General features: G+C 46.5%; 5 protein-coding genes across 6 annotated transcripts; 2 read left to right on the top strand and 3 right to left on the bottom strand.

Moving 5' to 3' along the window:
• Positions 1-2699: 2699 nt before the first annotated feature.
• Positions 2700-3872, bottom strand: LOC119328071. The gene has a single exon (XM_037601112.1). It carries the CDS (start codon positions 3638-3640, stop codon positions 2948-2950), a length of 693 nt encoding a protein of 230 aa, XP_037457009.1. The 5' UTR covers positions 3641-3872; the 3' UTR covers positions 2700-2947.
• Positions 3873-6116: 2244 nt separating this feature from the next.
• Positions 6117-8327, top strand: LOC119332002 (thioredoxin domain-containing protein PLP3B-like). The gene is made up of 8 exons (XM_037605183.1): positions 6117-6336; positions 6907-6981; positions 7093-7140; positions 7224-7366; positions 7472-7544; positions 7625-7686; positions 7842-7939; positions 8020-8327. Exons 1-8 carry the CDS (start codon positions 6253-6255, stop codon positions 8127-8129), a joined length of 693 nt encoding a protein of 230 aa, XP_037461080.1. The 5' UTR covers positions 6117-6252; the 3' UTR covers positions 8130-8327.
• A 137-nt stretch (positions 8328-8464) lies between these two features.
• LOC119332001 (acyl-coenzyme A oxidase 2, peroxisomal-like) lies at positions 8465-12861 on the bottom strand. Its single transcript, XM_037605182.1, has 7 exons — positions 12371-12861; positions 11291-11406; positions 10240-11123; positions 9822-10001; positions 9570-9736; positions 8962-9085; positions 8465-8853 (listed from the first exon to the last, which is right to left on the bottom strand). Exons 1-7 carry the CDS (start codon positions 12826-12828, stop codon positions 8683-8685), a joined length of 2100 nt encoding a protein of 699 aa, XP_037461079.1. The 5' UTR covers positions 12829-12861; the 3' UTR covers positions 8465-8682.
• Positions 12862-18093: 5232 nt separating this feature from the next.
• On the bottom strand, positions 18094-18561 carry LOC119328191 (ubiquitin-NEDD8-like protein RUB2). Its single transcript, XM_037601218.1, has one exon. The coding sequence runs from the start codon at positions 18559-18561 to the stop codon at positions 18094-18096; it is 468 nt and encodes a 155-aa protein (XP_037457115.1).
• A 386-nt stretch (positions 18562-18947) lies between these two features.
• On the top strand, positions 18948-25731 carry LOC119329305 (aberrant root formation protein 4-like). 2 transcript variants are annotated; one of them, XM_037602321.1, is made up of 14 exons: positions 18948-19100; positions 19185-19337; positions 19437-19586; positions 20105-20174; positions 20889-20932; positions 21011-21070; positions 21146-21302; positions 21405-21464; positions 21543-21808; positions 21884-21955; positions 22241-22318; positions 22569-22763; positions 25148-25199; positions 25306-25731. In XM_037602321.1, the coding sequence occupies exons 1-14, from the start codon at positions 18990-18992 to the stop codon at positions 25521-25523; spliced, it is 1686 nt and encodes a 561-aa protein (XP_037458218.1). In that variant the 5' UTR covers positions 18948-18989; the 3' UTR covers positions 25524-25731. The 2 variants fall into 2 exon arrangements, with proteins under 2 accessions (XP_037458218.1, XP_037458217.1); XM_037602320.1 differs by having other exon boundaries at positions 20754-20932.
• Positions 25732-26123: the final 392 nt, after the last annotated feature.

The following is a 26123-nucleotide window of genomic DNA, read 5'->3' as shown; positions in this document are numbered from 1 at the left end:
GGGATCCACCACGCCTTCTATGACCTAAAACCACATGAGACGATGTAGACCAACAGCGGCACCGACGGGAGGCATGAGAAACCCTAGCCAAAGGGTCCTCCTTCTTCCATAGGAAGAAGAGAAAAAGATCGCCCACCCGAGTGCTCCAAGGACGCGGCTCCCCTGACGTGTCGTTGGCACACTGACAGGTGGCTCCGGGCCCACACGTCAGTGGCCCCACGTCAGGGGTGCAGTACGTCAGACGATCCTGGTCCGTGCTCCAAACCCTCCTCCCTACATTTAGTCCTTACTGTGATTATTTTGTACTACCTCCGTCTAGGTGAATAAATCATTCGCGTAGTTCTAGGTCAATGATTTAAGCAATTAAATATGTGTTATATGTCATGAAAAGTATATTACTAGATTTCTACACGAATATAGTTTCTAAATATATATTTTTTGTCACATATAATACATATTTAGATAGTTAAATTGTGAGTCAATTACACCATCGGTACCACAACTTGGCATGAAAAATCAGTTTAGTGCTAAAACTTGCGGCATACATTGAACTGGTGTCATAACTTGGCTTTGACGTACATATACGGTGCAAATCACGTTTCTATACGAACATGATGCTAATTAGGCACGCCAACATGGAACAGGGCCTGCTGTCAGGGACTGGCGGCAAAGTGGACGTGTGGCCTGCTTTTTTGCAAAAAATAAACCTCGAAATATTGTTCTCACGAAAAATACTATGCCATGGCTGCAAGGGTCCACTTGTCAGCCTCCCAAAAATAAATGAAAAATTGGTACGTGAGGGACTCAAGCAACTGACCTGTAGCTAGCAGCAGCGCAAGTATAACCACCTGGCAATCAGCCACATTTATTAATAACAGGATGCTGCTGCTGTATATTTTTTGACTGCTAACTAGGTTGCAGTCCCTACATCTCATTTTGCACTTATCTTTTCAGAAATTTATAGAATATATGTAAAATATAATAGTGTGTTATAAATAATATATATGTATAAAACAATCGTGTATGGATTTAGTATTTATCCATATATGAAATTATGAAGTACAAAATTGTTCATGTAATAATTCGCACATTGAATAAGACATATATTCGGTAAATTCTTATATAAGTAACTAATCCTTTCCGGAGAATTAGACGGCCTACCTGAACAGGCTTTTTATTTGGTTGGTAACATCGATGAAGCTAGCACGAAAGCTATAACCTTAGAAGAGGAGAAAGTTTAAAATTGTTCGTAGTTTCATCCAAATATTTATGTAATATACTACAAAAGTTTCATGCTTAAAGTAAGTGTTTATAAGAGTTTTAAAATGTTCACTATTAAAGAGAAATCATGTTGTGTATAAAAGTGTTCATGCTTTAAGAAAGTTTTTTATTTTACTATATATTTTCATAAATTCTTAAATAAGTTTTAATATATTCAAAGTTTTAACAAAATATTTAGGTATTATATAAAAGTGTTCACGCTTTAAAAACATACATTCATATAATGTAAAAATATTTGGCTGGGATTAGAAGCACATGCCACTATGTGTGAGTGGCCACCACACCACCCAACAACGTTAATTTTTTTAGGAATTTATAAAATATGTATTTTATTTCGATAAATGCTAATAAAAGTTTAGAATGTTCATGACTTAAAAAATATCAGTATATGAAAGTTTTCACTGTTATTCTTAAATTTATTTTACTTTAACGCGCGGTTACAATTTACATGTATTTTAGTTTTTAACAAAAATAACGGTGTAAAATGGGTCGCTGGGACTCCAGCCCGCTGAAGTCAGAACGGTTGTATGCTTTTTGTATTAGTTAATCACAAGTAATGATGTTGGGTGTATTTGTTTGGCCGGCGGTATTGCATACGTCAGGTCACGTGATCGAATACCTGGATGACAATTTTTGCACGATAGCCTCCATCTGCGAGAAAAATATGGGTCGCTATCGGGTGCTTTTTCATGAGAAACAATATACCGATGGTTTTTCTTGCTCACATAGCAGACACACGTCGTCCAGTCGCGCCCATCGGCATGCCTAATTAGCACCGTGTTCGTATACAAACGTGATTTGCACCATATATGCACGTCAAAGCCAAGTTATGACATCAATTCAATGTATGCCGCAAGTTTTAGCACTAAACTGACTTTTCACGTCAAGTTGTGGCACCAGTGATGTAATTGACTCTTAAATTGTCGACCTAGAACTAGGCGAATGATTTATTCACCGAGACGGAGGTAGTATTTCAAGAGACACTCAGAGTAGGACACGTAGTAAGCGGCACGGATGCCGGCAGATCTCTCTCGCTAAAAAAACTTCACCGAAGCCGGTAAGATCTATCTCTGCGCAGCACGAGGCGTTGCCTGCCTCGATGGATGAAAAGACTGTCAGTGCCTTTCGTCCACTCAACCAATAACCGATGCACTAGTCAACACAGTGCCAAATTGCTCAGATCTGAACTTTCCGTTTGTCGCCACCCCCGGCTTGTTTTGCGTGTGAACATGGGTAGATCACACTATCAATAATACTGTTGGCCCTATACTCATACAGTTGTCCTTGGCAGATGCTCTTGCTCGTACTTAAAACCACACTTATAACTGTATTAATGTGCTACATCCAATACCATGTAGTACTGCTCACTATTTAAAGCAAAAACAACAAAATGCTACTCTACTCAAATATGCTCAAAATCAAACAAAATGAGCTCAAATATGCATTGCAACGCTGTTAGTGGTAGATTAAACACACGACACAAGATTTTACAGGGCGCGGAAGTATACACAGTCTTACAGACGTAGCAGCGGCGCCACTGGCGAGCGGTTAGTAGTGCAGTGCAGTGCAGTGACCACCACTGAGCCACTGGCTGGCCGGTGCGCCGTTGATGGATTGGATGGATGGATGGACGTGTCTTTTTCTGACGCACGCATGCGCGGCTCGCCTAGGTGGGCTTCAGATCCTCGAACATGGACTCCCACGGCGTCTCCGGGTCCTCGCCGCCGCCGTCGTCCGTCTCGGCGTCCTCGTCCTCGTCGTCGTCGGCGTCGTAGTCGCTGCCGCAGGTCTCCGTGCTGGTGAAGCACCCCGCCGCGATCGCCGTGGCCATGTACGTCGTCGGCGCCGCGGAGTTCCTTGTCCCCTTTCGTCCGGCGCTGTTGGTGAGCGTGTGCATGGGCTTGCCCACGCGAGCCAGGAGGGCCGCCAGCTTCCTCTTCGTGACCCCGCGGCCGTCCGCGGCCGTGGGCGCGCCCTTCCACCGCGCCGGCCCCGCCACGCCCTGGTGGCAGAGCGCCAGCGGGCGCGGCGCGACGGCGGCCTTGGACCTGCCCCGGCGCGCGGCGGAGCGGAGGCAGCCGGCGAGGGAGCGGGCCGACCGCTGCGCGGCGGCGGCGAGCAGCCTGGTGGCGCGCCACGGCAGGACGGTGATGGCGGCGGAGGCGGAGGACTCCCTCCGGGCGAGCTTGAGGATCTCGAGGCGGTGCTTGGCGACGGCGACGCCCATGGTGGCGAGGAAGGCGTGGTCGAGGTGGCGCACGTCGGCGGCGCCGAGCTCGTTGCGCGCGAACAGGAGCGCGTACTCGGCGGCCAGGTCCTCGCCCAGCCCCGCCCTGCGCAGCCACTCGTACCAGTCCATCCCTCCCTCCCTCGCTCGCTCAGGCGTGCTGGGGGTGTGCAGGTGGGACGCACGAGCGGCGTGACGGCGTGCACGGGACGAGGGTTTAGTACAAAGCTAGTAGCTAGCACAGGAGCAGGGGAAATGGCTGGCTGCTGGTGACTGGTGTGGAGCGATGTGCGAAGGTGCGTCGTGGTGTGAGCATGATTGGGGGGAGGAGGTTGGTGGACGGTTGGAGGGGAGCGAGCGTGAGGGTGGATCTGGTTTGCCGGCAATGGTGTGCCACACCGCGGCTAAATTTCGTGTTTTGATGCTTTTGTGAAATTTAATCGAGATTTAATCCTAGGTTGCAAAAATTCCGGGATCTGGCCATTTTCTTACCGCCAAGGCCCATGGTGTTAGGTTATAACAGCATACAGCCTAACACCCTACCGTAAATTTTCCTAAGTATGAAACACAGTGCGTACTCGTGCCTGCCGCCGGGCACCTTGGCAGTAAGGTTGTACAGCCTACCGCCAGCCTGTTTGGCGGTAGGGTTGTTTCCTACCGCCATGAATCCCGACGGTAGCAAAAGAGTCAGATCTCAAATTTTTTACAAACTAAGGTCAAATCTCGATTAACTTTCACAAAAGGGTCAAAACACGAAATTTTGCCCCACACTGCCGCTCTCGTGGAGAAATGAAATTATAGCGGAACCGGTTTTTACCGGGTACGTTGCTCTCGCAGGATGAAGTAACGAGATTCGTGTTGTATTCGACGGCCAATGTGTACAGAAAAAATTGTCTAGGGAGCAATACGGTATCGATAGCACATGGGCCCGATAAAATCTCAAAATCACCGGCTTCCCAGCATGGGTCGATGTGACCTAACTTGACGTCTGGCGGCTTGGGGAGGTCTAATTTGCGGCGGCTGCGACATGGATCCTTATTTCGGCGGGGCGATGAGTTCGAACATGTGAGTAATTTGTATTTACGTTGTTAACACAAATCTCTTGCTGCCTTTATTGGTGCCGATACAAGTTTAATCTGGCTTAATCCATTGGTTCGAAATCTTGTATTGCTCTGAAAGTTCTATATTAGAAAGAAATTTGTTCGATCCTTCTATGACATTCACCCAACTGCTTCAAAGCCAGCACTTTCCACCATCTCTGTGAGAGGTAGCAGAAGTGTACAACAATCATGCTTAAGCTACTAAAGTTAGTAAGTTAGTATAAAGTTGGCTCATCTATTTTGAAACAGAGGGAGTATGAAAATATCATATTTTTAGGTATTCTCGTTGGATGTGATGTTGAATGTAGTTGTTATTGTGTACACCCACGTGCAGATCTAATACAAAAGATGATTCTTTTATTGGTTCTATCTATGAAACAATATGAAGAATAGGAACACGTTGAAGTTAACAACCCAATTGATTTAGAGGAGCCTAATGAGTAAGTATAAGGAAAGTACCAACATTTTTCCTTTATGAGCACATATTGTTTTCTTTAGTGATGCTTTTTTGTCACAGTTCCATTTCCCAGACGATGTGCCTGCAAAAAATGAAGGGTGTAATGCTGAAGACCCACAAGAGTTTGTTCATATTTCAGGCCCTGAACATTCACACACTCTGAAGCATCCAGATGTTACTCATCATTCAATTGTGTTGATGGGGAGGTTCACAAAGGAGAAGTTAATTCATCAGAAATGTAACAATTGGTATCCCGAAGTTTGATTGTGTTTGAATTGGACGTTAAGATATAATTGGACGTTAAGTTAATGTACATGTCGTAGGGCGCAATGTGCTTTTGTGCGTGGAACTTTTCATGCACTTGCTCCCAGAAGGGCTCCCTCTGCTCTTGCCTACGAAATCTGCGGATACGGCCAGCCACGAATCGCACAACAACTCATCCTCCATGGTCGGGTAGCTCACAATTCTTCGAACTCTAAAAAACGACATATCATTTGAAAAAAAGCTCAATGGCATTTGATCGAACACCTGCCGGGCATGGTGTCCGCCATGGAGATCGGCGACAGGTGGCGGAGTATACCTGGGTACAAATGGCTCTAGGGTGGAAAGCTCTGTCGTAACGGCGAGCGGGCACGTCGGTGCTGGTTGCGGATGTCCGGCAATACCTCTATGGCGGCCGGAGACGTACAATAGCGGCAACGGAGGTGAAGGGTGCGGATGCAAAGTAAGCAGAAAAGGAGGAAGTGGAAGGAAATGGGACCGGGAGGGGAGATTGGCTGGGCCGGTGGTGTTGGAGTCCTATGTTTTGAATGTGGACTCCCTCTCCGGACTTCCCCACTTTATCTTCAATTTACCAGAGAAATCGTATCCGGATTGCGCCACGGATCGATATAGACCCACGGCTTCCGCGGCCCGAACAGATTATATTTTTTTTAGACAACTGCGGCCCGTACAGATGCGGGCGCGGTTTGCGGGTCCGAGATGCCCTTGGTAGTAGGCCTGATGGGCCGAGTTTCGCAGAGGAAAGTAAATCTGTTGCTGCTGCGGCGGCGGCGCTACAACACAACACCACCGCAATCTTTACTCGAGAAAAGAAAAACACAACACCGCAATCGCCACCTGCACCGAACCGGAGCAAATCTCCGGCGAGCTCGAGCCGAAGCGGCGAACCCGCGCGAGCAGGAGAGATGGATCCGGACGAGGTGAAGTCGAAGCTCCAAGGCCTGGCCTTCGGCAACGTCCTGGCCGCCGCCGCCCGCGACTACAAGAAGGTGACTCTCCCTCGCCCCCGACGTCCCCTACCTCTCCCCAATCTGAGATTCCGCGCCTTGCGCGTCGCCGTTACCCCACCTCTCGTCTGATCCGGCGATCGGGCCGTCGGAGCGGCCGAGGATCCAGCGACGGCCGAGCCGTGCCCGGTGCCCACCCCCCTGGATCTTGGGACAAGTTCCTTCGTCTGCTTGCATTTCTTGGCCTTCGGAATCAAACGGCGGGCGCTGTTGAGAGCCTAAGATTCGGCGAGTGGGTCATGTTAGCTCGTGTGGAAGTGGACAGCCCTGCTCCGGGAATCTAGCAAAATGGTTACATCTAGTATAATGCTTGGGAATCATGCAGTACTAATGTTTTCTGTTTCTTTGCATAATGGGGATAAAGGGCTGCTTTTGATTCTCAAATGTAGTTATTTTTCATGAGTTTCACCATGCTGTAAGCTGGTGGCCTCTATCTTGGATGGCTCTGAACCTGTGCAATTTTTTTACCAAATCTACTGGAGGAGCCAGAATAACACTACTCTTTGTTTCATCTTTTTTCCTTTTGCGATACTGACACAGACACCATTTTAGGAAGTTATAGCTAAAGAGAAGGCTCAAGCAGCACCTGCGATCCATGATGAAGTCGATCTTGATGAGTTACTGGATGTGAGTTGAACTTCTAACCATCGCTTACCGTCTTCCGTATATCTTTAGTGTAGAGCACCAAGAACTTTGGTATCTGTCGCGACGCCATTACATTACGGAACTGCTTTGTAGGACCCAGAGCTTGAGAAATTGCATGCTGAACGGCTTGCTGCTCTTAAGGTACTGATCTGCATCTCACGCTTGAGAAGCTTGTATAAGTGCCACATCATCCATTAAGTACCTCATTTTTCTCTATGCAACAGAGAGAGGTCGAGAAGCGTGAGGTGCTAAAGAGGCAAGGTCATGGTGAATACAGGGAAATAACCGAAGGGGACTTCTTAGGAGAGGTCACTCGTGGTGACAAGGTCATCTGTCATTTCTACCATCGTGAATTTTACCGCTGCAAGTAAGCCATAAGTCCTTTTTATGTATATAATGCCTCTTGCCCGTGATGATTTAGTAAGGTGCTGATCTGCGTCTCACACTTGATAATGATATAAATCTTTGGTAGGATCATGGATAAGCATTTGAAGGCACTTGCACCGGTCTATTTGGGAACTAAATTCGTCAAGCTTGATGCCGAAGTTCGTATATCGCTGTTAGTTTTAAGTTACTTCTGCTTTTACTACATCGATGGATGCTGATTTGTTGATAACTACTGCAGAATGCTCCCTTCTTTGTGGCAAAACTAGCAATCAAAACGTTGCCATGTGTTATATTGTTCAAGTAAGTGCATACATTGTTCATGGATTCTACCTATTCCATCATTAGATAATGAGCCTTCTAACTTGTTTTGTACTCTTTATTCCTATACGCCATCATGTCAAATTTAATCGAGGGTCATTCTAATTAAGTGTTTTTGCGGTACTTTTGTATTTTAGGAAGGGTATTGCTCTTGATCGGTTGGTTGGTTTCGATGACCTTGGAAGTAAAGATGATTTTTCTACCAGGGCTTTGGAAAATGTACTGAAGAGGAAAGGTAGAGATACTGTTAACTTCTTCATGCAGCATTCCTTCACAATTCGAAATAACAAATATATTAACACCCTGCAAATATAGGTATAATTGAGGAAAAGAAGAAAGACGATGATGACGAAGATGATGAGACTGACATGTCAAAGGATAGGAGGGTTAGATCTTCCACTGCTTACGATTCGGATTCAGATTGAAAAGATGAAGTGATATGATCCTGTCTTTTGTAACATTATAATTTTGTCTCTTTTGTACTCTAGCTCTCGGAAGTTCCTTATGATTTATGTGTGCCGTATTGTATCGAACAAGAGAACTGGAAGCTGGATGTATTAGTGATCTGTCAGTAACTCCAGTTTTACACCAGTTATCGGAGTACAATACATATGTATGACTAAGTATTAGTGCTGCAATTATGCATCAGTGTTAGGCATTTCAGCTTCCTTATTCATCTCTGGCATTTCCCTTGTGACATCAAGTCTTGTCACGTGACCGAAGAGAGATAATTAATCAGACATTGTAGCTACAGAATTTCTCACATATGAGCTTTATTCACAGCCATGCTGCCAAAACAAAGTCTGACAAAATTTATTCACAATATTATCACTTATACACATCTCATTTTTATTATACACTTTTTTGGGATAAAACTTATTGTACACTTGATTTTGACTCACTCTGTTGGGTATATGATATAAGTTTGTCTATATAGCTTCTTGCCTAACGGTCTGAGCTTGCAGCAGAATGGTAGGTCTATGTTGGTTGTCTGTAGAAGCCGACACCCTGTGTATACTGAGCATAGGCCTCCGATTGCATGCCGATTGGGGCGCGGATGATTTGATCTGGGACATCGAAGGCGTCGACAAGTTCCCGAGCCACAAGCCTCACCTGGTAACTGAGGTAGTCTACCAGTTTATGGATAGCCTGCAAGAATACAGAGGAGCATAGCATCAGGTCCTGGTTCTGGTTCTGGTCTGAAGGTAAGAACTGAAATTGCAATTGTGTGCCATGGGGTTGACAAGCAGTACAAACCTTGGCTTTGTTTGGCGCCACATAGTCTACATTCCGATATGTCCCGATGTCTTTCCAGATCCTTTCAAGTGCATAAAGGTCACACACCAGCTTCAGTACTTCTCGTGTTTTTTCGTCGGGGCAACTGCATAGACAAATCATAAGTCATTGTTGTTGCTTTAACTTCACCGGATAAAGTGAAAAGGGTTACGCACAACATCTTAATTGTGAGTAGGCTTTGGTAATTTAACTTTAATTTGCATCATGGTTCAGCTAAACAACAGAATGAGGATAATGGCTCAAACACTGAAAGGAGTGCTCAGTGGCAGAAGTCAAGGGTGCCAGCAAGAGAACTATAACAATATACAAAGGGCAGCAGAAGGATTTTTCAAGGGATCATTCTACAACTCAAGCACAAATAATCATGATCGACGGGTTGAAAAATGCAGTCAGGGCGACAGGAGGATATTCCAGTGCTTTCACCGATAGCAAGTCTCAAGCAAACAAATATTCGTAGTAACTATTCAACAAAATATTATTTCTAAACTAATATGTGCAGCTAACTAGCTAGTAAGCAATGGTGGTAAGAACAATGTAACTGAGGTCAGGTAACGGCACAAAAACGATACCTCTTCACTGCTTCTATAAACCTCGCGAGGATGACAGACTCAATGTGTGACTCTGCGAGTGTGAGCAGATGGTTTAAACATCTGTTCCACGCACCGAAACCTCCGAGTGTCTTCATGTGCTTCTGGAGTCGAGCAGCAACACTATGCAGTAGTCTAGATGTTCGGTACTGAGAAGAGAGTTTATATACGCAATCAGTACAAGACTTCTATCCAATAGCTACTGATATTATAAATAACGAAGACAGGACTCACTCTGAATGCATCCAGCTGAAATTTAGGATCCCTGAGATGATCTTCCCCTTCCCACCGAGCAGTAACGGGATTAGGCTGAGACAAGTAGGTGTTCATGGAGTCTCTCAAGTAGTTCCAGGTGACCGAGAGTGTTCCTCCCTTGAATTTTTGTTGATATTGCTTCAGGAGATCTCCAGCAACCTACAATACATAGCATCGTGATAAGAGGTACAATATTTGAGGTATAAGTAACTTCATATCACATGAAATTATTCACCCAAACTTCTATTCACAATATGCAATTACGTGTGTTTTCCTAAGATATACAGTATTACCCTTTCAACAATCATAGAACCTGTCCCCGCAAAAAAAAAACCTATCAAAGAACATGCCCATCAAATATTACGTAATGAGCTTTGTAGAGGATTCCGATTGGTACCTGCTGCAGCAGAACTGTGTTGTCTCCTTCGAATGTTTGAAATATATCGTGGTCATTCCGCAGACCACCAAAACGATTTACAGCAGCATACCCATGGCCACCACACGATTCTCGGCATATGCTGATAGATTTTGCTGTGTATGAAGTTATGTAGGATTTCAACCCAGATGAAAGTACATGGACATCAGCGGTAACATCCTCGTCATTGGTTTTCTTCATTTCCGAGTACATATCTACCAGATACGCTCTAGCAAAATGAAATGCATACGCTGATGCCAACATAGGCATTAGTTTGTGTTGGTGAGACTGGTAATCCAGCACACTGATTTCAGGCTCCTTAGGTGGACCAAACTGTTGACGCAGTAAAGCATATCTAACAGCAATGGTTACTGCAACTTTGAGTACTCCCACAGAGCTATATGCAAGACCAACTCGCCCCCCAACAAGCTCACCAAGGGTTGCTGCAAATCTTCTGTTAATCGTGGGGAGACTGCTTGTGTATTTTCCATCTCGCGCCACATCGCCGAATCGGTTCAGAAGGTTGTCACGGGGTATCCTAACTGAACAGAATCTCAGGGCACCATTATCTACACCATTTAGGCCTATCTTGTGCCCACAATCATTGATCTCGATTCCTGGAAGAACAGCATGGGTTTCAAGGTCCCGAATCGGGACAATAAATGCATGAATTCCCATGTCAGCAGGCTCCCCTGCTTTTCCCTGAAGTGGTAAAATTAACCTCGCAAAAACAGTAGCAAATTTTCCATGAAGAGCTGCATTGCCAATCCACCACTTAATGGCTCCATCATTTGGGGTATCAATAATGAACTCATCAGTAACTGGATCAAATGTAGCAGTGGTCTGTAGGGCTTGAACATTGGATCCTGTCGAAAAGCAACAAACAGAAATGAAAAAGGATCTTTTCAAACTATTGTAAACAGTGTTTTAGGTGGTGGGTACAAGTCCCAACAGACAGTTAAACCGCAAATCAATCAAAATACCAAACAGGAAGTCAGAAATACTGATGAAACAATTAAATAGATAATCTAACCATGATGCAGTTCTGTCATAGCAAAACAGCCTGGATACTCCAAATTGTCGATTTTGTCGAAGTACTTTTCTTTGTGCTTCTTGGTTCCCAAATTTATTACAGAACCCCCCCAAAGACTGCGTTAACAAGCAGACAAGTTAGTGGATATATAACAGTGGACAGACAAGGAAAACTCCACCAACCAAACTCCCATCTTACTAAAAAGTGGGAAATTCCAGAATCACAAAGTTGCAGTGTTTGAGGTTGTATGAAATGAACCACCAACCAAACTCCACATGCATGTATATCCTAAATAACCCCAAAACCCGAAACAAAATTATCGTGACTACAAAAAATGGGGACACAAAACGCTTGACATTTCACAATAGAAGTTGTGCACGCAAGCATCCCTGTAGCTTTAGGCAATCAAATGAATCCCAACATAACCATAACCGAAGTTGCGTCGCAACCAACCATCGTAGTCAAGAGCTAATGCCGCTTCTTTCATCGTAACAATCAATCAGGTCCACACTATTGCAGCGAAAAGTACTTGCCTCTGTTTTCAGAGTCACTGTCACTCATAAGTCACAAGTACTTGCCTCAATAAGGAGTGCAATTGCAAGCTAGCCGTACATGAATTAGGTTTCAGTTAAGCTACCAACGGATCCAAGCCCCACACTCACAGATCACATTAACGATGCTAACATGCTAGAATCCTCGCGAATGCGATCATCTCAGTACGGTCAGAGATCAGTATGATGACTGGTGAGGTGTGTTACTAACATACAAAAGAGTAAAACAAAACGATTTTAGTTACTGATGATACCGACAGTCAAATTACCAATTGATACATGGATGTAGCTCGCAGTTCCCCTCGAAGCATCACATCAAGCAAGGGAAAGTTGTACACTCTATCCCACACCCATCAAGCAATTATGTAAGCCCTCTCGTTGACCACCAGCTAACAATCCCCATGTGAAACGTATGGAAGCGATTCAGATATCAAGCTGTGTTCTTTACCAGTTTGTTTGGGAGGGAAATACTGATTTACCAGTAATTAACTACAACGCGCGGTAAAAAGAGAAGAAGAAGCGAACCAACCTGTACTGCACGCCGACCTTGATGGCGAGGGAGATGTCGACCCCGCCGACGGCCTCCATGACGGCGAAGTACTCGGCGGGGTCGGCGGCCATGAGGCTGAGCGGCCGCACCCCGGCCTCCCGGACGAGCGCCGCCATCTGCCGGAAGCAGAGGTCGCGGTGGGCGGCCATGGGCAGCTCCACGGGCGTCTGCAGCTCCGGCCGCGCGACGTAGAACTCGTACACCCGCGCCTGCATCGCGCGGTGCCGCCCCCGGAGGTACGCCGTGAGCGCGGCCGCGTCCGCGTCCAGGCCCCCCGCCCGCCGCTTGCCCGCGCACGCGGCGGGGACCAGAGAGTCGCCCCCCTCGGGAGCGGGCTGCAGGAGGTGGAGGGAGAGGCGTCGGAGGCGGCGCATCGCCGGCGTCGAGTCTTCCTCGTCGTCGGAGCCGTGGCGGCCGGAGCGAGACGTGGTGGCCATGGCGACGTCGGGCGGTGAGGTGTTGGTGTGGGAATGCGAAGCCGAAGTTAGTCGGTGCCGTTACGTTGGGACGTTGCTTTAATGGGGGTCTAACGGGAGGCGCATTTTCCAGTTGGGCCCCTGTAAATATGTGATATCAATTTTGCCTCCCGAATCCACGTGTTCACATGTTTTTAAAAATAAAACGGCTGTGTAACGTAAAATGCACGCCATCTTATGAGTTTATACATGTCTTTACTATGTAAACACCGAGTATAATATAGACACACACTCACATGATATATAACAAAGATTAAAACACAAGACTGGTAAAATCACATACATGTCTCCCTAATGAAGAGCATCATTTGTCCGACTCAACAAGGGTGGCCCCCTTTACCCCCTCCCCGGATGCATGCAAGCCATGCAACATTGATCAAAACAGATGACACAGGACTCATCACATTCAACATACTTCACATAGTTCATACATAGGACAAAATAATACATAGTTCGACAACAAAAGGACATAGCACACAACACATTATACCACTATGACATACTATAGTCAAAATAAAGTCAAAGGATCTTCATTTTCCCTTTCCCTTTCCTTCTTCGTAGTGGTAGCAGAGCTCGAAGGCGGCGTAGGGGACGTCGCCAGGGCCATCGTAGACGTCCTTGGACTCGTCTGAGTAGTCCTTCGGTCCCTCTCGAGGGGTCAGGAGGCACAAGCTTGCTTCTCGTAGAGTTGACGCGATGGCGATCACATGCTCTTTGGGAGCATCTTGGCGTTCTTGCGGCTACGGCGGCTGGCGTTGATTCTTTGGTGGTCAACAATCGAGGTCCTTGTCGGATTCGGACAACACCCGCACTGGAGCTGAAAGTGATGTGATGCCGCTAGCTTTGAGGCGGGTTGCCTGCGCCGCAGATTCACAATAGCCGATGTCGTCGTTGCATCCGCTCGAGCCACTTTCAAAGAAGATGAGACGATGAGGGAGGGCGGCGGGTCAACAACCACCGCTAGGATGGCGGGGGCGACTTGTTCCCGCTGGACATGAGACACTATGAGCCACCGGTAGCACTACCACTGAATCCGCAAGAGAGTGAGTTGGACGCAGCACCGCTGCTAGACCCATGCCAAGGCAGCAGGGAAGACTCTGGTTGTTGGATCCGCGCAGGAATGAAATTCCACGTCTTGACCAAGGACCAACAAAGGGCGATCCAATCGACGAGCTCCTCATCGTCATCCACCGCGAGGAGGTCCCATTTGACACCATCTTCTTTGATATGGATCTAGATTCAGACATGGCAACGGGGATGGCTAGGGTATGTGGCGGGGACGGGACTGTAGAGAGGAGAGGGCATGAGAGGAGAGTGAGAGTGAGCTAGGGTTAAGGTTTGCCCGTGGATGGGGTGGAGGGGATTTTGTGGGGTCTTCGTTGGGCCAAAAAAAGTCTAGGTCGACATGGTGGACATGCCCGGACAAGGTCTCACATTTGGACTAGGACTAGGGCGGTCTGAATTATCCGGCATATAGGGGAGATTTTGGGAGGCCTATTGGGTCACTGATTTTTGTCCGGACTGCCCAAAGGGTGATGGTGGAGGTTCCCTACGATCAAAGTGAGCCATCGCTCCCCCACCCCTCATTCTACAAAGATACTTAAATATACACTTAATTGCTTATTTGTATTTTTAGTCTCCTCAATGTTTTCGGTCTAGCTCTGGAACTGCTAATAGGATTGTTTCCCACGTGAAGAATAATTAATTGCAACAAGATGTACGACATCAAATCTGCGGTTCAATAGCTGGTGGATTAGAGGTAAAACCATCCATTCGCATATTTTTGAATGTGTGCAATTCACAGTTTTACGTAATTATGGTGTCCATCATTTCATTCCGAGTACTCTTGTAGTCCCTCTATTTAGAAATAGATGATCTTGTAAACAATGTCACGGTTCTCATCCAGGACATATACTATATTTCAGCTGTAACCTTTCGCGAGCATCTTTTTCATTTCTGAAAAATGTCGAATGTGCTTATGAGATTATTCCGAACCATGGCAAACTCCATACTTTCAACCAATAGCATCATTTAGAGTGAATAAAGTTCACCCTTTGCCGGAGAAAAAAATGGTGTCATGTGACGGTGGTGATGTGATGAGATGACTCCCCCGCCCATCATCTCGTGTATGTATGCACTTTTGTTACGGAATTCTTTTTGTAGTTGTTCGTGACGAGAGATCGTGTATTTTCTGGTTGTGTAGGGGGCGGAGCGTGATTACCACGCTGTAGCCGGGGACTTTTGGGAGCTGGGACGGCGATGCCGCCAAGGCAAGGAATCGAGAAGGAGATATGCGTTGACGTGTAAGCGACGTGACGGGGACGTGGAGATAAGGTTGGTTGCCCTCACGTGCAAGCATCCTCCTGCTGCCGCATTTGCAACTGACAGGTGAGGTCGCCGATACGGCCATGATTTGCCTTTGTTTTTTGTTACGTGGATACGTGGATACGGCCATTGCTTTCAGAACCAACGTGTCAGCTATACTCCTCAGTTCACATTAAAAAAAGGTGATGTCCTATTGCCACGTGAAATTTCATGTTGAAACGTAGCACGAGATGTGAGCTACAGATAAACAAATTCGATAATTCAATGCTGATTTTGGTTTTCTTTCATAGCTGTTTGAACTTGAACTTTCACCCGGCAATGAAACATCACCCTTGTAGGGGCTGTTCGGCATTGCTCCGCTCCACAGCCCTCCGAACGGAGTTGGCGGAGTGGTAGGTCAAAATGGTGGAGTTGCCATTTACCCGTTTCGCAGATTTCCGAAGCGGAGCATTACTGAATAGGGCCTTAACGTCCGTATTTGTTGAGATTTTTTTGAAACTTCAAATCATCGTTTCGTCTGATTTCTACTCTAATTCTAAACCCTAAAACCTAAACCACCTTGGGTCCCGCGCGTGGTCCTCTACTGACTCATGTGTCCCCAACTTCGTCTCGTCTAAAAACTTTCGAAACTAATTTTCTGAAGATAAAAAATTGTCCTTGCAAAATTGATTTTCCTGAAAAGTCTAAAAACAGCAAAACAACAACAACTGAGCACTTAAATAATAGATTTAATCAAAAAAATTAATTAAAAGTAGATGCCAAAACTATGCAATAATGATATAATTATAGAGTGGAAAGACAAAAGTTACAGAGACACATGTATTGACCAGCGAGCTCGTCGCCAGGGATGCGAAGACTCTATTTCCTCGCCGCCAAACATCCGACCTTTCTCCTCCTTCATTGCAACCCGCGCGCAGACCCACCGCGTGCTGGACCAGAGGTTCACACTTAGAGCATCTATAGCCGGATCTCTCAAACCCGTCTCAAACGCCCGGTAGGCCGCCCGGTCACTGTCCGCTCGTGAAAAACTGACCCAGACGGGTTCCTTAAACGGGTCTCAAACGCCCGGAATGACCGGCACCCCTCGTATCCAACCCAAATATAGGGCCGATATGGGGGCGTCTAGGCGCGTCCTCCATGTCGGCTTGGCCCACTCGGAACCCACAGATATCCTCATCCGGAAAACCCTAGACACCGGTCAATCCGAACTCCACTTCACCCCCGTGCCTATTCACTCCACTTCCGACCCCCACTTCGACCCGATGGCCGACGACGGAAGCAGCGCCGGCCCCGGCGGAGAATCCGACGCCTCGACCATGGATGCGGAGGAGGTCGCCCTCCGCATCGCCCTGAGGCAGTCGCTGCTCGACCAAGGCAGCAGCGGCAGTGGCAGCGACATGTCTTCTTCCTCAGCGCCTGTAGCCCGTCGATGCAGCACCTGCGACGTCCCGCTCGGCATGCAGCTCTGCCCACCCCGTTCCTGTCGTTCAGATACGCCGACAACCTCCACCTATTCCAGAAGTGGTGCACCACTCGGACCTCGTGCCCGCGCAGGTGCCGGCGCGCACGGACGCCTGAGTCTGAGGCACGAGCAGCCTGCCGCGAGCGGCAACAGGCAAGAGGGCGACAACGAGGGAGACGCTGACCGCACGACAGTCACGCGCGACCGCGACGGTCGATCCCAATGCCGCACTCCTCGCGTCGGTCCTCCACCGCTCTCTCACAACAGCAGAGATGGATGCGCGGTGCCTCCGCTGCGAGAATGGCAAAGCACTTTGACTCGCCATCGAGTTATTGGAGCGCGAGGCAAGCAAGGAGACAGCGGGAAGGCGGCCCGCCATGCAAGGAACAGGACCGCCTGCTCCGCAGGCTGTCGGGCCGAAGCTGTTGCTCGGACTCCGACTTAACGAGCGGCTCCACCTCCAGCTCTGACGACGACGGACCACCGCACGCCGACGCCTACACGGAGTAGGGGCATAGCCGCATCGAGGACCGGAAGGTGAAGGGGCCGGCGAGGAAATGGTGATTTCCTCCGCCCTTCGCCCTTGTGTTTATATTTTAACTATATTTTAATTAGTTTGTAGTATGGATTTGCACTGCTCCGATGAACTATGCTCCTTTTGTCCGGTGATGAAATGATGATCTGATGAACTGCGTGTGATGATCATCTTTTACGTAGCGTTGCATGCTTTTGCATGGTTTGAGGGTTCAGATATAAGGAATGTGGATGTACAAGTCAACAAATAAGACGTGTCCGGTCAGTGTCCGCGTTCGCGGGCGTTTGAGGGCTTGGATTTGCACATCGCGACTGTAGATGCTTTTAGAAACCGTGAGCAAATCTCCTTTGTTTCCGCCAGCTTCACGTCATCGTCGGTGCATAACTCCGCTTCCATCGCAGGCTTGCGTCCATCGCCATTCGCGAGCGGCAAAAGCGAAGAGAGCCGGGAGAGTGGTGACTGCTAGTGGGGAGGGCGTGGTGAATTCAAAGTAGGTGCGTGAATGCGAGTGGGTCAAATACTGAAATTGAATCGTGCAAAGTGTGTCCAAACTGAAACTGAAACTAGCATAGGTTCTGTTCGATTAGTGCAAGTCACGCAAGGCTATTTTTGGCCAAAAAAAATATTCATATCTTCGCTTCTCATTTCGGCATGCAATGAGAGCAGTGTTTGGGTAGCAAAAAGATGCAGAGATACAGCATTGCAGCTTACATGTAAAGGACTCAAACAATATTCATAAACTTCCAACCACAGTTATATAGCCCCAAAACCATTACGTAACAATGTTCGTAAAAAACAATGTTCGTAAAAAACAATTACAGTACTTAACAAATTATAAAAACTACAGCTAAACCCTAGCTAGATAGTTCAAGCTCTCGTAGGTAAAACCCAAGACTGTATGTATCTAGTAGCAGGCACCGCCCCTGAGGGCGAGGACGAGGTGGAGCACGTCGCCGGCCTTGATATTGTAGTCCTTTGCCGCCTTGTCGTCGGCGAGCTGCTTGCCGGCGAAGATGAGCCTCTGCTGGACGGGCGGGATGCCCTCCTTCTCCTCGACGCGCTCCTTGATGCGGTCGACCGTGTCGGTGTGCTCGATGTCGACCTCGATCTCCTTGCCGGTGAGCGTCTTGACCTTGATGGAGAGGCCGCCGCGGAGGCGGAGCACGAGGTGGAGCGTCGACTCCTTCTGCACATTGTAGTCGGCGAGCGTGCGGCCGTCCTCGAGCTGCTTCCCGGCAAAGATGAGCCGCTGCTGGTCCGGCGGGATCCCCTCCTTGTCCTGGATCTTGGCCTTGACGTTGTCGATGGTGTCGCTGCTCTCCACCTCCAGCGTGATCGTCTTCCCCGTCAGGGTCTTCACGAAGATCTGCATCTTTTCTCAAAGGCGAGGTACAAGACTTGGGTCCTCGACGAAGCTTTAGATACAGCTTCGATCTCTCTAGCTTCTAGGTTGCTTGAGAGTTGAGATCGATGGGACCGTGTGGACTATATATAGATGGAAGCGCGTACGTGGCCGTGAGCTCTGCGTTTGCTCGACTCGGGTTTGGAATCCGATCCCTGCGGTGCCATGATCGATTTCCTGCGCGAACTCTGCAACGATGTCGTTTCGTATTGGGCACATTTTGGGCCCAGCACGTACGGCCCATGGAAAGTGAAAAGGCGATAACTGCGCGATTTTGGACGCGAGGCAGCCCAAGTTGAGGAATAGGCCTGGTTGAGCCCAACCCGGATCGGTAACCAGACAACCCCAGGCCCAGCCGTACCTCCACTGCACCTTCCAACCCACCCACGGCAGCTTCCATGGCGAGGGACGAACCCTCCGCCGCCGCCGTGGACGTCGCCGACGGCGACTCACCCTCCTCCAGCCCAACCCTCACGCGCCTACGGGAAGCACTCGCCGCCCTCTCCGAGGTAACTGGTCGCCCAACTAATCATCTCGAACTCGGCACTTCTCCACGCCTCCCCCCCAAACCGTAAGCTCCTGCCCTGCTCCAGGCGTTCGAGTCCGGCGACACCGCCTCCTCCGACGCAGCCGCTGCCGCCGTCGCCGAGATCCTCAGCCCGTCCGATGCCGACGCGTCCGCCGCGCTCTCCGAGCAGATGCTCCGCGAGGTCCACGCGTTCCTCTCGCGCCCGTCCTCGAATCAGGTCCGACAGAGTGCCACGGTGCCTTCGACTGTTCTTGTCTTCGGCCGCTGAAATTGCGTTCCGTTTTATCCTCCTGATTCCGCTGCTATGCTGTGATAGATGGCCATTGACGCGCTGTCTCTAGAGCTTCCCAAGCCAGTGGCGAAGCTGGGTGCTCGGATGGGGAATTGCCGGGACATTGCCAGAGCAATCATTGAGTTCTTTGCATCGAATTGCAGCCCAAGGGACATGCTCTGCATCCTCTGCGAGGTCAGTTCCGTAATTAATAAATAAGCAGTTCCCACACTTGGAAACTTGAAGCTCCTTTTACCCTTTCAATGGAAGATTATATGTTTGTAAAAGGTTGGGGGGGGGGGATAAGTAGGAGCATCACTGCACAAACTTAATCTAAGTTCTGACTGTAGATTTTGTAAGGGAGTGAAATTTTGGCGTAGCTATTCTGTGTTTAATTTTGTGCCTATGCTGATTTCTGCACTTATGTGATTGATATCTGCCTGGGCTCTGAGATGATTGCTTTATATGTTTTTTCTTTTCCTTAAAGAGACACTGGTAATTTTAAACTCTTTGGTTATGAATTGATGCTGTGTGTCCAGATCTATGAAGTATCTGGTGCACTGGGCTTTAGCACCCAGTCATTCTTAAGCAGCTTCTCATATTCTCAAAATGCTAATATCATCATCCTTTTCTTTCTCTCTAGCTGATGCTCAGTTCTTTACTGTTACCTGCTCACCCATTTTGTTCATACTATTACCTTTATGTTGATGCAGGCATTAGATACACCAGTGGCATTTAATGGATCAGCATACCTTGTTATTCTACTAGATGGGCTTGCCAGCAGTATGTACATTATCTTATATTAACACTTCTACAGATTCCACATTAATTATTTGTTCTGCTAATTGGCAACAGTTTCTTGCCTTGAAACTTCAGTCTGATACCCTCCTTACATTCTGTCTGTACATAGGATAGGTTAGATATATACTCCCTCCACTCCAGGAACAAGGCGTAATTTTTTGTTTTGCTAAGATCATGGAGGTGCTGTGCATCTGAATTGTTTCCCATCTTACCTAGCCCTCATTAATGAGCAAGATCATTTGTAGATTATCCTGGCTGGACACTTAGCGTCTCCTCATCGAACCATGGCCATGTACGGCTGATTGACGAGCAGTGATAATTACATCCATTGTTTAGTCCACCAGTGCACAAATTATAGAGAAGGGGTATTTTTGGGAGGCCTAGTGCTAAACTACCCTTGCTCCTTCTTTCCAGGAATTTTGACAAAAGAAAATTATGCCTACTTTTCAGGAATGGAGGGAGTACATGCTAGAGATATGTTGCACACCTGCCGTCTATTTTTTTTACTGATTAACATCATATGGATTTGAGTTCTTGATAGCTAATTGTTCTTTCGACTAGCGCTTACTTTGATTCAGAGGAGACATATTGAGCAAGTAAAGGTCGTACTTCCTGCCATCCTTCGAGTTATGCATGCTAATTTATCAGAATATGATGGGGAACATAGAATGAGTACTGTTGATCTGTTCAGTGCAGCCCTCCGTATTGGCAATGCTATACAAGAAATGTGCAAAACAATGGTTTGTTGATTTAAATACAATTCTGTTGACCATCTCATTTGTTCTATTGATTCTGAGTTTTTTTTTGTTCACTAAAAGGTAAACCACAGGAAGGAAGAGTTATGTTCTATACTTGGTCTATACGCCCTTCAAAACATAGTGAGTACAAAATGGATGTTATTTCTAGAATATCCATGTATGTTCATCACTTTGATATACAAGGCTCTTTTGCAGGCTCTTGTATCATCAGAAAGCAAACATCAGAATATTCTATCTACTTGTGGTTCAGTTGTTCTTCAATATTCTAAATTTCTTATGTTTTGCGGCTTCACCTATTTGGGTCTTTTAACTGGTAATGATGTGACCTCAACCACCACTAAGCTTTCTAAAGGTGACTCATCCAAATTATTCCCATTTTTCTGGTTCCTTGGAATAGTTGTATATTATGTTTGCTTCATTGCTAACTGATGCATATGTCTGTGAAATGATGTAGAAGAGGACGACAATTTTCTGGACTGCTTTTCTTCTGCTATGGACGGTGCAAGTCTTGTAGGTTTGATAATCTTTCCTATCACATCACTTCCACTATTATTTAGAAGCTGTTTGGTCACATTCTTGAGCTCTCTTACAGTTGTGTGGACATCTATGCATGATGACATGTCAAAATATGCTGGAGCAGAGTTTGAATCAGCTCTGAAAGAAGTTCAAGACAATTGTATTAGGAAATGGGAAGCAATTAACATGTTTAGATACGTCTTGTCTTCAGTTAATTACTCATGGGCAATCAAATCTCACAGTCTGGACTTATTGTTGACTCTAGTTGATGATAAGTGTAGTGAGGAAACCAACGATCATGTAGATTTCCCATATTCCACTCAAATTTTTGCCACACTCAAGGTAATGTTTGCACTTTCTTAGAGATGAGTTGATATATTCGCAAATATTGTATTAACATTATAAGTATTTCCACAGGCCATTGAAAGAGTCATGATAGCTGCCCCAGATACATTGATGCGGAAGAAAGCCTTTTCTGCCCTGAAAAGGGTATGTATCTTAAAATTCACATTGTGTGTGCAAAGAGAATATTATTTAGTCTGCCAAGCTTCTGTTTTCATTATTTTTCGTTCACAATAGATCATAAATTCATTTCATGTAATTTCTTGTGGAATAAATATGAAAATTTAATTGTTGCCATTTTATGCTCATGACATAGTAATACAGCAAAATTGGTTGTATTCAAATTTTGCATAACCCTCTGTAGTCTGTAGTCTACTGTGGCACTGTCCCTTTTTTTTAACATGTACATGTGTTCACTATAAATCCTATCAGGTTATTTCAGCGGTGCCATCCACTCAGAGATTTGATATCTTACAGGCCCTCATCGAGAATAGTATGTTCCCCTCCTTGGTAAGAGAACTTCTCATATCCACTATTCTTTGGAATGTTTGAGAGCACCAACTTGTCGATGCATGAGATGTGTATGTAGGCAAAAGAGAGAATAAATAAATAATCATACTACAGCATTATGGACTCCAGTTTCTCAGTTCCTTCATGCAGCCTTATCTTATTGGACATGTTTCTTGTTGATATGAACTTCATTTTTGAACTCCATCCTTCAAATCCTGGCTTATGTTTACTTTGTTTATTGTTCTTTCAGACTGCAATTCTTTTAGATCTGGTGAAGAATGAAGTTTCGAGAGAGAGCCGTCGAGCTGATCAGGTTAATGGATCTGATCGATCACAAGATGCTGGGGAATCACCACCTTGGGCTTCTCAGGTGCTTGAGTTAGTGGAGCTGATCTTGAGGCCTCCAGAAGGTGGTCCTCCTTGTCTTCGTGATCACAGTGAAGAGGTACCCTTTTCTTTTGTTCCTTGCTGTGTTTAAAGCTGTACACAGAGGTGGTTGGTGGGAAGCCTTGATTGCTCAACGTTGAAAAGTTGGTGGGTTAGCTTCCTCAAATCAGTAATTGGATGTCAGTGTCTTCATTGCACAAACTCAAATACGTAACACACCAGCAGCACATCTTTTCCTAAATGCTGGCTCAGTTTGTGGTTGCTAAACTATGCTGTGTTATGCTTACTTTATAATTTGCTGTTGAAAGTTAGACACAAAAATAGGTGAAAGCAAGTCAATAAAACACTAAATAGGCATAAGCTGGGTGGACAAATTTAAGGACCCTGATAAGTGTGACACGTCAGGTATGAGCACAGGGCAACTCCGAACGTTTTCGACGGCAAGTTTAGTGACGCGAGGATGGCAACTTTAGTTGGCAAGCATGGCAACTTTCGTGCTTCAGTTTATTTTTCACAGAAAGTTGCCGTGTGTCAATGACATTCGTCTGCGAGTGACTTATGATAGAGGATTAGTTGTGTAAATTTAGTATGTTTGAAGACTGCAAAGACCAGATTGACCTGGTTTGGGTGAATAAGTAAGCAGAGATCTGGGTAAAAATTGTTATCTTGGCCTCTCTGTATTCCTCCATGTTGCTAGTGCTCATGGTGCCAACTTTTGTAGCACTCCCCCTCCTTGATAGCCTCGACATCCTTTTTCCACGACCACGTGGCTTTAAGTTCTTGCTTCTTACCTTTTTCGTCACCCCAAGTACCTCCCTAGCTACCTTCCAAATGCAAAAAGCCATCTTCACCCACATGCTATCTGCTGTTCCTTCTTCACCCCATGGTCCTTCTGCAATCATCCTCTCCTTAAGGTTTGCTGTGCTTCCCCTTTGAGCTTCCACCACTTTGTCCTTGTGATTTTGGCACCTTTGTCTAGGATAGGGTGCCACTCAGACTGGTAAGCTAACCTACTGAGAGTTGCAATCCCAAATGTTTGCAAGGGAAATTCCCAATCTGGCAGGGTAAGGCTGAAGCAACCAGAAGTTGTTCTTGCTCCTCTCATCTGATAAGGATCGTTGATGGTTTGACATAATTGATACAGAGACCAGAGGCCATACCGAAAATTGGCAAAGCTTCTCTGACGAAGGCAAAGTCAAGAGAAGTTGGCCTGATGAGGACCACATCATCAGCGTAAATCAAGAGCCTCTGAAGCGGAGAACAGCCCGGCATATAACTAATGATGCCCGCTGATTCTTCCTTGATAACCATGGCTGTCAACGCCTCCATCCAATGACGAGGAGGGGGTGATTGGGTCACCTTGATGCAAACCACAAGCATGCACTACCTTGGCCCCACACTTACATTCACGACGATACGGGTGCTGGCAGAAGAGAGGGGAATGGCGATCTAAGTTCTCCAGCTATCCCTAAATCCTTTCGGACGTAGGATCTCAAACAAGAAATACTAGGAGGGGCGTGGGAAATATTGAGCTTAAGAAGCACCTTTAGCCTTTCGTTTATGAAGTTTGTGCGCAACTTACCGGACCAGGATCAAGTTATCATGCAGATCGTGACCCTTAATTAACGGCTTAACGCTGATTGCTTTGCACTAACAAGCTCACTGTGGGGCTGAAGCCGCACCACCAACAACTTAGAGAAGCTATGTACTAAGCTAATCGTGTGGTAATCTCCTACCTCATGGCGTCAGAGCTCTTGGAGACCAGGGAGATGAGAGCTTGATTAAGTTCTCACATTGGCTACTATGTGTAGAAGTTTGGTGTTAGCATCTCCTTCCTGTAGCCACTGCAATCTAGAACACCGTCAGGCAATCGTGCGTTCCAGCGAAGACAAGCCGAGAATGGAAGCTTCAAGGATCTTCTCAACCATATTTCCGCCGGGAACTGAAGCCTTGAGTGCTGAGCAGCATCTAAACGCAGAATCACTGCGTTGGCAATCGCTTGCCGCGTTTCTAAAAAGAGTGATCCAGAACGCTTGTAGGGGTCAGCGGTTGCTGGACTGCACCTCCACGCCTCCTTGATAGCCTCCTTAAATCCTTCCAGCTTGGCCCAGAATATTTCACATCACGCTTGGTGGAAAAGTCTGCATTTAAAGGGAGATGAAAAGGAAAATGATCAGAGATAGCAGTTGATAGCACCTACAGTAGGCAGTAAGGATAAAACAGTTCCCAGTCCACTGTCCTTTTTTTTGAGGGGTGCCCAGTCCACTGTCTATGATGATATTTTGAGCATTGACGTCATTTCTCCAAGCATGCGTTTTCAAAAGTGCTGATAAACTGCTTTTATTTTCCTGTTCTTGTCCTGCTAATTTCACTTAGCTAGTATTCTATACTTTATGCCTATAAAACAATCTGATGTGGTCCCCATTCTCTGTCTGTAAGCAGGTATTATCTGCTCTGAACTTGCTCAGATTGATTCTGATAATAGATTCAAGAGGTAACTGTTCTTGCAAACCCGTGATGTATTGCTCTTGGCAGAGCGAATCCTGGAATCGACCAACATTTTATGTGTTAACAGAAGTTTTCCCTTTTTTTATCATTAGGATCCAGATCAGCCAAAATGTTGCGGGATGAAAAAATACGAGCCGTGTACTCAGAGTGGCTGATCCCACTAAGATTAATTATTACAGGGATTCAATCGGAACTCGAGAAAGGCGGCGGTGAGGATGAAAATCAGATGTTGTGCTTGTTAAATCCTGTTCAATTCGTACTTCACCGCTGCATTGAGCTGGTGGAGGAAAAAAAAATGAAGGGTTTGTAATGCTCGAGCAGTGTTGCCTTGGCCAGGAAATGTGAAATTTCACTCATCAGTATTCTGAATCCATTTCCTCCATTATTTATGCCGTATAGACATCCTCTGCTGCGAGTATATGTAAATCCTCAATGAAATGTTGGACTATATGTGGTTGTTTCATCCCAGTCACTGTGTATGGGCCTCGTGCAGTAGAAAATATCACTATTCTCTTTTTTTAGTGCAAATATCACTATTTTCGATGCTTAATGACTTGTAGGTGTTATTTTCCTATTTTCTCTTCATATATGCCACGAGCGTAGAGTACATGAGAAGGCCGCAGCCCGAGTCGCCTAGGTTGACCAGGAATAGATTGAGCCACCTAGGTCACCGGCAAAAAAAAAAGATTGAGCCACCTAGGTGATTTTTCTTTCCTCTCTCCCAACTCCCAAGAAGAATTGGGAAAGCCTTCCTCCCCTCGATCTCCGCCGTCGAGCTCGTGGATTCGCCCTCCTTCACCTGTTGCTCCAGCGGCCGGTGGCGGGGAGGAGAATCCTGGTGTATCGGCTCCCGCTAGTTGATCGGTAGGGTTTTAGTCCTCGCAAGGGCAGCTTTTGAACGGATGGTGGC

This window comes from Triticum dicoccoides, chromosome 7A (genome assembly GCF_002162155.2).
Source record: "Triticum dicoccoides isolate Atlit2015 ecotype Zavitan chromosome 7A, WEW_v2.0, whole genome shotgun sequence".
In the NCBI taxonomy this organism is placed as follows: Eukaryota; Viridiplantae; Streptophyta; class Magnoliopsida; order Poales; family Poaceae; genus Triticum; species Triticum dicoccoides.
The sequence above is the reverse complement of the archived record's forward strand: the minus strand, read 5'-3'. Positions and strand labels throughout refer to the sequence as shown.